General features: G+C 41.6%; 1 protein-coding gene across 1 annotated transcript in view; it reads right to left on the reverse strand.

The window, feature by feature from the left end:
* The window catches only part of CPSF3 (cleavage and polyadenylation specific factor 3), a 43,772-nt gene extending 30,629 nt beyond the window's left edge, over positions 1-13,143 (reverse strand). Inside the window, exons 1-7 of the mRNA XM_030844558.3 lie at positions 12,994-13,143; positions 8,236-8,299; positions 7,001-7,098; positions 6,257-6,385; positions 4,793-4,970; positions 1,686-1,775; positions 247-397 (exon numbers count right to left, since the gene is read on the reverse strand). Coding sequence (XP_030700418.1) covers positions 247-397; positions 1,686-1,775; positions 4,793-4,970; positions 6,257-6,385; positions 7,001-7,098; positions 8,236-8,299; positions 12,994-13,043 — 760 coding nt within the window. The 5' untranslated portion in view covers positions 13,044-13,143. The remainder of the gene's footprint in view (positions 1-246; positions 398-1,685; positions 1,776-4,792; positions 4,971-6,256; positions 6,386-7,000; positions 7,099-8,235; positions 8,300-12,993) is intronic.
* Positions 13,144-13,233: the final 90 nt, after the last annotated feature.

A 13,233-nucleotide genomic window follows, 5' to 3' on the forward strand; every position in this document is an offset into this window, starting at 1 on the left:
ACTGCTGGGTCAAAGGGTAGCATATTTTTAAGACTTCTGACGCTGATGGTACACCATTCATATTCCAGTAGCACTGTATGAGACTCACTATTGCTCTGGGCTCTTTCTGGCACCAAGTCCCTATTCTTAAATACAGAAACTGCAGCCCCAAAGGGTAGAATGACCTATCCAAGGACATGCAACTATCTTGATATAACTGCACTGGAAGATTTTGAGAATCTCCCAAATAAAAAGGAAAAGGCATACCTAAAATCAAGAGAAGCTCCTGAGCCCTTCCAAGAGCAAAGACAGGAATGAGACCTCTGCCCCCTCGGTTCACAATATCGTGAACAGTGTTACAGAACCTTGCCTCTCGCTCTTCTCGCTTCTCATGGATATGGGTTCCGTAAGTAGATTCCTAAAGAACATATCAGAAGTGTTGAGACCAAGGTTGATAACTCTCAAAGAATACAAAAGTTAAACATCAATGAAATGCAGAAGCAAAGTGACCTATTTCTCTATTAATATGCCATTTACTCGAACATATATTGTTAGAACACTAGTTAGAAAGAACAGATACAAAAGTTAGAATTCACATCCAAGTAATAAGAACTTTTTAGAAAATGGAATCAGGAAATAGTCCAAAAATGTATGTTCCCTGCTCAAGATAATTTTGCGATGCCTTTTTTTTCTTTTAAAGCGTTTTGCTTTCCATGGCTGGGGAAAAGGATATTTCTCCCACCTCTGTTAAGTCAAAGCTTATAAATCAGAAATAGATACTGTTTCTTATAGTTTTGTTTAAGAATATCCCCTAGACCTTACTCTGTGTGGTGCACTGACCAGCAGCGCTGGCATCCCCAAGAGCTTATTGGAAGTGCTGAATCTCAGGCCCCAGCCCAGCCATAATCAGAATCTGTATTTTAACAGCATCACCAGATGATTCATAAGCACAGTAAAATTTGAGAAGCACTGCTCTACAGTACCAGATATAATGAAAATAACTCTTATTCCTGAGGGTTTAAAAAAAAACTTCCTTTAATTTAAGGTCAGTTTATATGCCAAGTATACTGTGAGCTGAGCCAACTGAATTTGCTCATGACACACTGCACATGGACAGCAACACGCACCAGTCCCTCACTCTTGGGCAGCTGGGGGATGCCGTAGGTGGTGAGGGAGAAACAGCTCTTCTACCTTGAACTAACTGTCCTTGATATTCTTATATAAACCACAGGCCCAATGCACATTTATTAATTTGCTCCTCAGCAATCACCCCCTCTCCACCAAAGCTTCCGTGTACAGTTAATATTTTTAAAATTTTTCTGAGACTAGTAACCTAGTAGTCCAGTAGAACATACACATAAAGTTAGCAGGTGCTACAGGCCAAAAGACAGTTACCATGGCAAAGACAGTGGGGCCGTGCCATTCTACACAACCTTTTAAGATACTCGAGAAATCTGAGGTAATCAACCTAGACAAGAATATTCAGGAGACAGCATATCATCTCTGATATTAGACTAGAGTTAATATATTTAACAGCAAGAAAGTGGAGCTGCACTACAAAGAGAGGCCCCAAAATGAATTTTCATACTAAAAACCCAGACACATTTATATCTGATCATATATTATGAAAATGAGATGATATTTTTTCCCATTAGAAAAATTCTGCTTACATTACACTAATTACAATACAGGGCAGTAATACTTACAATGATAAGAATATCAGGTTTAATATTAGGAATTTCAGCTGCCATTAAGTGTCTGTCTTCTTGTCTTGAGAAATCACCTGTGTACAAAAGCTGTGAAAAAGATAAAGCCAGAAAGTTAGGATTTTGGAAGGCTTCGTTTTACTACTATCTTTAGCTCATAAATTCTTTTATTTATTTTTGGCTGCGTTGGATCTTTGTTGCTGCGTGCGGGCTTTCTCTAGTTGCAGCGAGCGAGGGCTACTCTTCTTTGCGGTGCACAGGCTTCTCACTGCGGTGGCTTCTTTTGTTGTGGAGCATGGGCTCTAGGCGCGCAGGCTTCAGTAGTTGCAGCACGTGGGCTCAGTAGTTGTGGCTCATGGGCTCCAGAGCACAGGCTCAGTAGTTGTGGCACATGGGCTTAGTTGCTCCGTGGCATGTGGTTATCTTCCCGGACCAGGGCTCAAACCTGTGTCCCCTGTGTTGTAAGGCAGATTCTTTACCACTGGACCACCAGGGAAGTCCCAAACTGATATCTTTTAAAAGCAATTGCTAAGTACTTCTTGAGTAGCTTCAATCCACTGAACAGGAAAGTAGAGATCATCCAATTCAGAGACCTATTTATTTAGGTCTTCTTTAATTTCTCTCAGCAGTATTTTTTTTTATTGGTCAAAAGACTTTATACTCCATTAATATCTAAAAGGACAATTACTGAGTTCCATTTTACTTTCACAGATCCTCTCCGTGTTACACTTCTACCACTAGTCTTTACATTCTGAAAGTAATGGGAGTTTCATGCCATTTCTAACAGATCATTCAAGTAAAACCAATTATAAAATTACTCATAAGTCTACCAGCTTCCCTGATCACTCTGTTTTTATTTTTTTGCCACTTCTTGCCAAAGTTTATTTTTTTAACATCTTTATTGGAGTATAATCACTTTACAATGGTGTGTTAGTTTCTGCTGTATAACAAAGTGAATCAGCTATACATATACATATATCCCCATATCTCCTCCCTCTTATGTCTCCCTCCCACCCTCCCTATCCCACCCCTCTAGGTGGTCACAAGGCACTGAGCTGATCTCCCTGTGCTATGCAGCTGCTTCCCACTAGCTATCTATTTTACATTTGGTGGTGTATATATGTCCGTGCTACTCTCTCACTTCGTCCCAGCTTACCGTTCCCCCCCTCATGTCCTCAAGTCCATTCTGTCTGTATTCTTGTCCTGTCCCTAGGTTCATCGGAACCATTTTTTTTTGTTTGTTTAAGATTCCATATATATGTGTTAGCATATGGTTTTTGTTTTTCTCTTACTTCACTCTGTATGACAGACTCTAGATCCATCCATCTCACTACAGATAACTCAATTTCGCTTCTTTTTATGGCTAATATTCCATTGTATATATGTGCCACATCTTCTTTATCCATTCATCTGTTGATGGGACACTTAGGTTGCTTCCACGTCCTGCCTATTGTAAATAGTTCAGCTCATAAATTCTTGAAAGTGAGGTTCAATAGAAAAAAGTGGCCTATAACTGATGAATTTAGATGCAGTGCTTGTGTCTGATTCAAAATGTGTAAAGTAATTCAGTCATAAACCATCCAGTGTTTCAATTATTAAACCTAACTAATGGGAATAATATATTCCAAGAATCAGCCCACAAAGATAACCTCTATATTAATGAACTTGAAACATATGCTCAGTATCTTAGAGAAAAAGGTCATGATGATGAGGAAAGAAATCTACTGAGGTATATGGAAAACCTATCTAGATAGAAGATAAAATCCTATCTCCAACAAATTTCATCAAATTTGAAATGTGACTTTAGATTTGCATTTGTGCTATTTTCTGCTTATTTTCTGTGCTTTTGAGCAAGCGGCAAGAATAAATGGTTTAGCAGTACGCAGCACAAGTCATTGTGTAAAAATTTCAAACAATGAGCAGCTACAAAAAATTTAGAACACTATTACACTATAGCACTGGTTCCCAACTCTGGCTGCACAGAAGAATCACCTAGAGGGAATTCCCTGGCAGTCCAGTGGTTAGAACTGCACGCTTTCACTGCCGAGGGCCTGGGTTCAATCCCTGGTCGGGGAACTAAGATCCCACAAGCCTTGCCATGAGGCCAAAAAAAAAGTCACCCAGAGAACTTAAAAATAAAAGGCCAAGGTCATTCTCTCAGATTCACTGGTATTTTATTTTTTAATTTTATTTCTGTAAAATTTTATTTATTTTTGGCTGCGCTGGATCTTCGTTGCTGCGCATGGCTTTCTCTAGTTGCGGCGAGCAGGAGCTACTCTTCGTTGCGGTGCGCGGGCTTCTCATTGTGGTGGCTTCTCTTGTTGTGGAGCACAGGCTCTAGGCGGACGGGCTTCAGTAGTTGCGGCACGTGGACTCAGTAGTTGTAGCTCACGGGCTTTAGAGCGCAGGCTCAGCAGTTGTGGCACATGGGCTTAGTTGCTCTGCGGCACGTGGGATCTTCATGGACCAGGGATGGAACCCGTGTCCCCTGCATTGGCAGGCGGATTCTTAACCACTGCACCACCAGGGAAGTCCTTCACCTGTATTTTAGAAAGCTTCCTAAGTGATTCTAATGTGCAGCCAGAGTTGAGAACTGGTGCACAAGTGAGTCCTGAAATCCATTAGTCCACCTACATTTTTCTCAAGTTTTTCAAGACTTCCATCAATCTTTTTCATCAAAGATGGTTGGAAAGATCCTTTCTGATTAACCTCTTTCACTCACGCAGTCTACCCTCTTTAGGGGTTTATATGTGAATCCCAGAATATCAAGAGGACATGAATGCCAAAACGTATTTCAATGTTAAATGCATGCAGCCACAAAGAAGGCTCTTCCCTAAAGAGCTTTCAGTTTTCTAGGGACACTGAAAAGGAATTAATCCTACGGTAACATGAGGGGACTTTATTGAGATGCTTATCGTTCTCTTTTCTTAATCATGATTAGAGAATTATTATCATGGGGGTATGAACTATGATATTTACAAGGAAAAAGTATCAACTTAATTTTATCTTATGTTTCAGTGTTTTGACACTTTGCTAGTCTTAGGGAATATTCTTTAAAGCCCTGCACTGATTTCTTGTGAGCAGGAAATTCCCGAGCTAGAGCGTACCTTCACGCCCGCGATCTCAATCATGAACATGGCAGCTCCCAGGACATGGCCTGCGTGGTAACACCAAAACTTGATTCCTGCAACTTCCTTCACTTCATGAAAGTTGATGGTTTCAATTTTGTCCATGCTCTCTTCCAAATCTGTCTCAGTATATAGCATGTCGTCTGCTGATATATTACTAAATTTTTAAAGATGCCAACAACAAAAATTAACGGTAAGATTTTACAAGTCTTTGAACTCAAAGAAATTATCTGTGGATGACATATCCACATATTTCTTAAAATTATATTGTACATATTATGCTATTTAGAATCTCTTGGACCTTTTGTGTATTTGTTTTACTCTGCTATTATAATAAAAATGTTCAGTGTGTGTAGCTATAAAGCATGATTTTAAGCAAAGCACAAACAGTAAAGTAAGGCAAAGTACTCTTTAGGCTAGTACTTCTCAACCTTTCTTCCTGCCCCAACACTCTTGCGAGATAAACTCACTCACATACATTGAACCATGCAGAGTTTTTCACTCTGGGATGTGAAAAGATTTCTCTAAAAGAGAAAAGGTCGTGTTAGAAAGTCTAACATAAGTGTTCTCCTGAAAATTATGCTAACGTACTTCCAAAAAAGCAAGAGAGAGTAGGGGTTAAGGACACACACTCTGGAGCCAGATTGCTTGGGTCCAAATCCCAGCTTTGTCTCTTACTGTGACCATCACAGGCAAATTACCTATCCTCTCTGTGCCTCAGTCTCATCATCTGTAAAATGGGATTCACGACAGAACCTACATCATGAGGTTGATATGAAGATTAAATGAGTTAACATATATTAAGAACTGAGGGCTGTGCCTGGCACATGGTAAGCTTTAAGTGTTAACCAGTATAATTACTACTAAGGATAACTGTTCCATTCTTCTGTATTTATATAGAAGAATAACAAATCGCATCTTAGCTACTCTTGGAATATACATATTAAACAGTAAACTTCTGAAGGCTAATCATTTGTGCTATAGGTATCATAAAAATCCTTCAAACTTTCTGGTAAAGGAGTAGATTTTCCTCTTGCAACTGGAGAAAACTTCCCCAGAGAACTTTTTCAATTAAGATAGTCAATTTCCTTAGATCAAATCATCCAAAAAAGATTTCAGTATACAGCAATGTAAAATGTATTTTGTTTTAAATTTTAATAAAATTATGAAATTCTATTTATAGAATATTGCTATCATACCTTATAACTCACCTACATTGCAAAGATTTAAAAGGATGCAAAAACTACATAAAGACTTTAAGGCCAAGGAGGTGTTGGGGACACAACAGGTATTTGATGAGTTGTTATGATGAATGACTAAATTAATGACAGCCTTGTGAACAGAAAGAAAACATCTCATTTCAAAACACAAAATGGTCTATATCTTGAACCGTATGTATTGTGTAGAACCAAGGGCATGTATAAATCTAAAAAAGTAATTTACCTAACTTTGACATAATCTGAAAGAAGCCATCTATAAATAGCTTTTGTGGCATGAGTCATAAATGTTCTTCCTTTGAAACTTGTCTTCTGTAGAAACCAGGGCAAAGCTCCACAGTGATCCAAATGGAAACTTAAAAAGAAACAAAGGGCTTCTGTCAGTTCTTAAAATATTATCCATCATGTATTTTATGTAATAAAACTCACTGTACAGAAAAGTTCTATGTAACAATTACATACTGATACCTTCAGAACACCAAGGATAGGTATGTACAGAAGGAAGGGATAATGCATCTAGTTCTAGTGTAAGAAAAGGATATTAAAAGTATATTTTAAACATCAAAATGGAGCCAAACCTATTCTCAACAGCTAAAATTATAACAAGCGCTTTAGTCGTATAAAGTTGAAACGTGTCACTGTTTATATGTGAAGTTCCCACAGAACAATGTGACAACACAGTGGCCTCAGGAGATATTCTGCAAAAGAGCTTTCTTGGTCTTAAGTTTCACAAGGATCCAAGGCATATGTTACCTTCTTCTCACTCTAGAGATGGGAAAGTAAGTTTTTCATAGTAACCTTCTCTCACCTGTGAGGATGATATGGTGTGTTGTCTTAGACTTAGATGCCTGCAATATAATTCCTCGTATAAAATACTCTTAAAACACCAGAATCTTAAAATCTGGCAAAGAATGATCTTTACGGTGAAAGTCCTTGAAAAACAGTGTCCTTAATAAAGAAAAAAACCTACTGACTAATTAGCAGGAGATCAATCTCAGCTGGGTCAATTAAATCGATGTAAGGAAGAGCATCCATTCCTTCTAGGCCTGGGTGGATCCCACAGTCCAACTGAAAGAAACAGAAAAAAGATCATAATTTCCTCCACATTACATTAAAATTCATTCAACAAATAGACAATAATTATAAGTGACCCATCACACCATACATAATCAGGATGGACTCTATACATGTGGGAAGCATTTGGAATGCAATTCTTATTAAATGGGCAAATACGCCATTACCTCTAACTTTCCAAACAAATTTAACTGTAGCTCACATTTAGAGTCACAGGACACAAAATACAAGACATCTTCTTTCCAGCTACTTTTTGTAGGCACTATAACAACGAATGAACTCTTTTTCAAGAACTTTAATATCAGAAATGGTGAACATTTTTAAAGTTTATAGATTCGCTACTACGGATGCGACTACTGTGAGAAGACAATGATTAGAAACTGGAAACTTCCCTGATCAGGGCAATTTAAGTATTAGAAGGCAAAATCTGAAGAGTCAGTCATTAAGCGGTTATATCCTCATTTTGGTCATATCCTATCAATTAATACAATAAATGACTAAAGAGATGAACGTGTCTGCCATACGCCCGTTCTTTTAAGAGTGGGAGAAACAGAGGAATGGGACCAAAGGACCACGATAAGCCACTGCACCGCCTTCCTAATGAGGACCACGGAGACCAGCTCTTCTAGTCCCTCCACCTCTCAGTCAAGGAAGTGGGCTGAGGAGAGACTGACTTGCCCAAGGCCAGGTATCCTAGCGCTAACTTAGGTTCCTAAGCTGCCAGACCAGGGCCCTACTGTCACACCGCACGGGGGTGGCTGGAGCTCTGCATGTGTTCAGGTGGCCAGTTTCTTGGGGTCTCCCACTGGTGGTGGGGCAGTTAGGTTGGCCAGACCTTCAGGAATAGAAGAGGGACTTTGAAGATACAAAAGATCAGGAGATCCAGTTGACAATTTTACAAACTTAGAATATATTTTCTCAGTTTACTTAATGTTTTGTCAAATTACTAAGTGGAAGGTGTACTAGTTTTCCACATTAACATTTTACACAGACGACCTATACCAACTATGACATTATTCTGGGAGCTAAACAGGTAACTACTGAACTAGAAAAAACTACCGAGCTAGAAAAGACCTAACACCCGAGGCAGACAGGAACATACTGTTAACCAGACTACAAAATAATAATTACCATTATTTTTCTTCCTTTGAATTCCAGAATAATACATGATCTTCCCACTTCTTGCCCAGCTCCACTGTAAACATTCAAAGGAAGAAATAAAAATGACTGAAAAACAATCAAAATAAAGCCCAATAAATTCAAACTTTTTTACAACTTAAACTACGTTCCATCTGATGCCAGCACTCACTTGAGGCAGATAAAAGTTCCACAAAGTTACAAAGATAGCAAAGAACAGCATCAATGTGGGAAAAGATGAAAAGTGACCTTTGGGAGTTCAGGGATCTTTCAGTTGTTAAAATTGTGAGAGAAGCTGGTATAGATCTGAGAAGCCCAAAGGTTAAATCCAGCCTTCTGAATGTTACGGTTAAACTGTGATGTATTCAACATGTAAACTAGCAGTGATTCAGATTATTTAGTAAGACTCTTGAATTAGCACTTAAGTAAAAACCCATCAGCACTTAAAAATTCTTTCATTTTCTTTAAGATGAAAATATGCATTTACCAAATAGCTTAAATTTAAATAGACTTATCTTATTCCTACCTGTGAATCTCATTCCCTTTTCCTTCTACTTTCTGTTGTTTCAGTATATTTGATACCAAGTATTTCAAATTAATTTCCTTTCTTCTTAAATTAATGAAACAGCCTTGCTTTCCAATTCCCGTAAGACTTTAAGTTAAACTTCGCCTGCTTTTCCAATCCCTCCCCTTCTCTGACTGCCTCTCCCCAACCATTCTAGCTCATGATTCACCCACTCATTCGAGATCAAGCAGGTTTTTTTTGTGTGTGTGGCTGCACTGTGAGGCTTTCAGGATCTTAGTTCCCTGACCAGGGATTGAACCTGGGGCCACGGCAGTGGAAGCACAGAGTCCTAACCACTGGCAGCTTCCATTTGCCAAGCACTGTATTAAGTGCCTAGAATATGCAAAGGCCTAATACCAAGACACTGAGCTCAAGGAACGCATAGGCTGCTAGGAGACAGACGTGAGATGGATGCATCCTCAAACTGAGATCCTACTCCAGAGAAAATCAGACCACCACAGTGCTACTGTGAATTCCTGGCCTTCCACTTCAACTGGCCCTCTGCGCTCCCTCTTAAGTGTCCCTAGCTCAGTTTTCTCTTACAGTTAGTGTGGTAACTATTTCAACCTTTCTCCCCGTTCCTAAATTTTCCAACCCTCTATCCTAACTCTTCACTCGAGGCACGGCTTTCTCTGCATCAAAAAATTGTACAGTTCAGCTGTCAATTTCCTCAACTTACCAACCCACCCGCATCTTTCTCTCCTTCCATTTCTCCTGCAACAGAGAACAGACCTCTCTCTCTAAGGCTAATCATTTCACCATGGTTCTATACTCTGCACACTCTCTCCTTCTGAGGAACTGACCCCTGCCTGCTACATCATTGGCTTTTCCCTCACCAACCGCATTTAAACATGCCACAGTCATGCTCATCCCCAAAAGAAAATCCCTTAATTCTAATCTCCTTTAGTCTCCCTGCCCGCTTCCTAAAAGCTGCATACACCCTCTGCCTCTATTTCCTCACCTCCACTCACTCAACTCACTGCAATTTGGCTTTTTACCAACCGCTCTTCTGAAACTCTCCCTGCAGAACAGCTCTTTGTTGCTAAGCGCAAACAGCCCCTCTTTCAGTTCTTATCTCACTGTTCTCCCGGCAGCACGTCACCCCTCCTGCTCCGTCCCTCTCCGAGCTTGGTTTCACTGACTTCACACTTTCATCCAGTCCTACTGGTTTTCCACCTTAGTTTCCTTTGCTCAGCTGCCTCTGCCCATCCGTCAAATGCCGTTATTCCAAGGGTTCTCTCCTTGGTCGTCTTCTCAGTCTTCCTGATCTTCATTGTCACATTTTTAACATGCTGAGGACCTTCCAAATTTGTATCTGTAGCCAGATTGTCCTCCTGAATTCCAGACCTCTAACAGTCAGTCACCTGGCGCTGGCATCTCTCCCAGGACATCCACAGGCACCTTATATTCAAACATGCCAAACAAGTTTACACCTCAGGTCCCTTGCCCTTGTTCTTCTTTCTTTCTGGAATGCTCTGTCCTCAGATATTGACATAATTGGCTCCTGTGTATCATTTGGGTCTCAGTTCAAATGTCACCCCTTCATCTGCCCTTCACAACATTCTATAATAACACTTAAAACTACACGAAGTTATTGTATCTACTTCTTTATGGTTTTTCTAACTATTAAAATGAGAGTTCCATAACAGCAGAGACGTTGTCTATTTCATTCACCGATGTATAGCTAGCTACACTGCCTGACACGCAGTAAACCTCAAGAAATACCTATTGTGGGAATTCCCTCGTAGTCCAGTGGTTAGGACTCTGTGCTTTCACTACTGAGGGCATGGGTGCAATCTCTGGTCGGGGAGCTAAGATCCCACAAGCCACAGCATGGCCAGGAAAAAAAAAAAAGAATGAAAGAAATACCTATTGAATGAGTAAAAACTCCCAAATTATGAACCTTGGAAACATTATGCTAAGTGAAAGAAGGCGGTAACAAAAGGTTACATATTGTAACCCATTTATATGAAATGTCCAAAAGAAGATAATCTGTAGAAATGGAAAGTAGATTAGTAGTGGCCTAGGGCTGGGGAAGTTGGAGGTAAACGGATATATAAGGCCTTCTTTTCGGAATGATGAAAATGTTCTGGAATTAGACAGTGGTGATAGTTGTAAAACTGTATATATTAAAACCCATTGAACTGTACACTTTAAATGAGTGTGCTGATGTGAATTCAATCTCAATAAGGCTGTTTAAAACAATAAAACTCCCAAATTTACTCCAGACCTGCCCCATCTCCTGTACTCCTGGAGTGAATAACACAACCACTTACCAGCTGTCCTACCTAGGAGTCCGTGTCATCCTAACACTCCTCTCTACACCGCCTTTCCCCCAACAACGGCCCCTTACAATACATCTGATCGGTTACAAAGTTCTGAAGATTTCACTTCTTTACTGTCTTAAACCTCTCTCTGTCCAATCCACTGCTGCTCATTTCACTCATTCCAAGCTCTCACTGCTTCATCACTTGGTTTATTTCAATTCATCCCACTGGATTCTCTCCACTTAATCCACCCTATTTTTTTTTTTTTGGCCGTATCACGCGGCATGCGGGATCTTAGCTCCTCCAACCAGGGTTGGAGCCTGTGTCCCCTGCCGTGGAAGCTTGGAGTCTTAACCGCTGGACCGCCAGGGAAGTCCCTTGTTCCACCCTTTTATTCATTTGCTACACTGCTGCCAGGAGCATCTTCGATCTTCCTAAAACATAATTTCCATCACATCCCATCCTTGCTTAAGATCCTTCCTTGGCTTTCTATAACTGGTGATAAAGACCCCAAATCCTTACACAATGTCCTTCATAAGCTGGACCCTGACAGCCTCTACCATCTCATCTGCTAATCTTCTAGCCGCAGCCATGGGGAGACTGGCCACAAACAGAGCCCTCTCGTTTTCACACGTGCCACTTCCTCGGCCTGGAGCATCCTTGCCCACACTTCAGCTGTCTTTAATTCCTACTCATTCTTTAGGCCTCAGCTCGTATCATAATTTCCAGGATGCATGAGGTGGCATTCTCCTCTCTGCTGGAAATCCCTTTTACACTCTCACGGCCTTAGTGCAACGCCTATCTGTACTCTTACAGTAGTCACCATTGACTGAGCACCTACCGTGAGCTTTACTCTGCACAGTTAAGTACTGCCGTACGATTTCCACAGGAGGACATGGGTTCAGTGAGGTTGCTGTCCTAGCAATCGATAGTGTACAGATAGGACTTCAGGTCTGACTCCAAAGTGATAGTCTGCTATTCCTCCAAACTATCTTTCCGGTACTTTTCATGCGGCGCTGCAGCTCCCTCCAAAACGGTGAATCCAGTTAACTCAGCCCTCCGTCTTATTTGTATCCCTAGTGTCCAGTGTGGCCTTGACACTTGCTCAGTGTTTGCTGAGCACAGTAAGAGAGGACAGGTGTGAACTGAGCAGCGGCAAACTTGGGGCACGTCCCCAGCAGGTGCTCAAGGAGTCCTTACTAAATGAACATGTAAAGGAAATATTTCTGCCTTTTGAAAAAGGCACGTGTTCATGTGGTGCTGACTCATTTCTAACAGTGAGCATGTTTGTGGATTCTAGCTGCTCACTTACAGAATAAGTTCCTCCACATTTATATTTCCCTTTCTAAGCAGCATTCCAGATCTGCAAGGTGCTTCTCTGACAGAAGGCCATTTCCAGTGAAAGGCCAGCCCTCTCCTGGTCAGTCAGGGGCTGAGATTTTGTCCTTAACACCTCGGCTTTTTCTTCCCTCCTTATTCTCCCAGAGTTGGAGCTCTGAATGGAGCTCACAGCGAGTCCCTAATTTACTTCCTTTCCCATCTTGGCAAATACCAAGTTCTGGAGGTAACAGGTTAGTTCTTCCTCGCACTGCCACAGCCTTATCCAGGTCCTCCTCTCATCCTGCCATGCTCGGCGTCACCGGTTCCCTCAGAGCTTGCCACTCTTTGGCGAACAAGAAAGCGCCCAGCGGCCCCACAGACCTTCTTTCCCGGCCCCCAACTCCACATACTCTCCTCCCTTGGAAAAAGCAAAATCCCATGAAACCGAGCAGGCCCCTTCCTATCCACAGTTCTCCAAAGCCCTGCATCCGGAGGCCTGGCCCGCAACTGCGGACCAAGGGCCGACTGAAGAGCCCAACCACCCGGGTACCCTCCTCGCCTCACAACCCGTGGCTTCATTCCCTCTCGCTGGTCCCTTACAGGGGTCGGATCAGCAGCTGGTCACTCTCTTCTGCGGGAATCGCAGACATCTGCAAACGGGGACGAGGAACAGGTTGCGGGAGGCTTTCTAAATTGGAAGAGCAGCCACAGGGAACCCACAAGGATGGTCGCCGTCCACCGAGAGCACAACTTCCGGCGCCCGGGCGTCAGCCACCCTAGGCTCCTCCCTCCAACTTCCGGTTGTAGAACAAGGTGTCGGTCCGGGCACCGGGGGCGGGG

Source organism: Globicephala melas, chromosome 12, assembly GCF_963455315.2.
Source record: "Globicephala melas chromosome 12, mGloMel1.2, whole genome shotgun sequence".
NCBI classification, from domain to species: Eukaryota; Metazoa; Chordata; class Mammalia; order Artiodactyla; family Delphinidae; genus Globicephala; species Globicephala melas.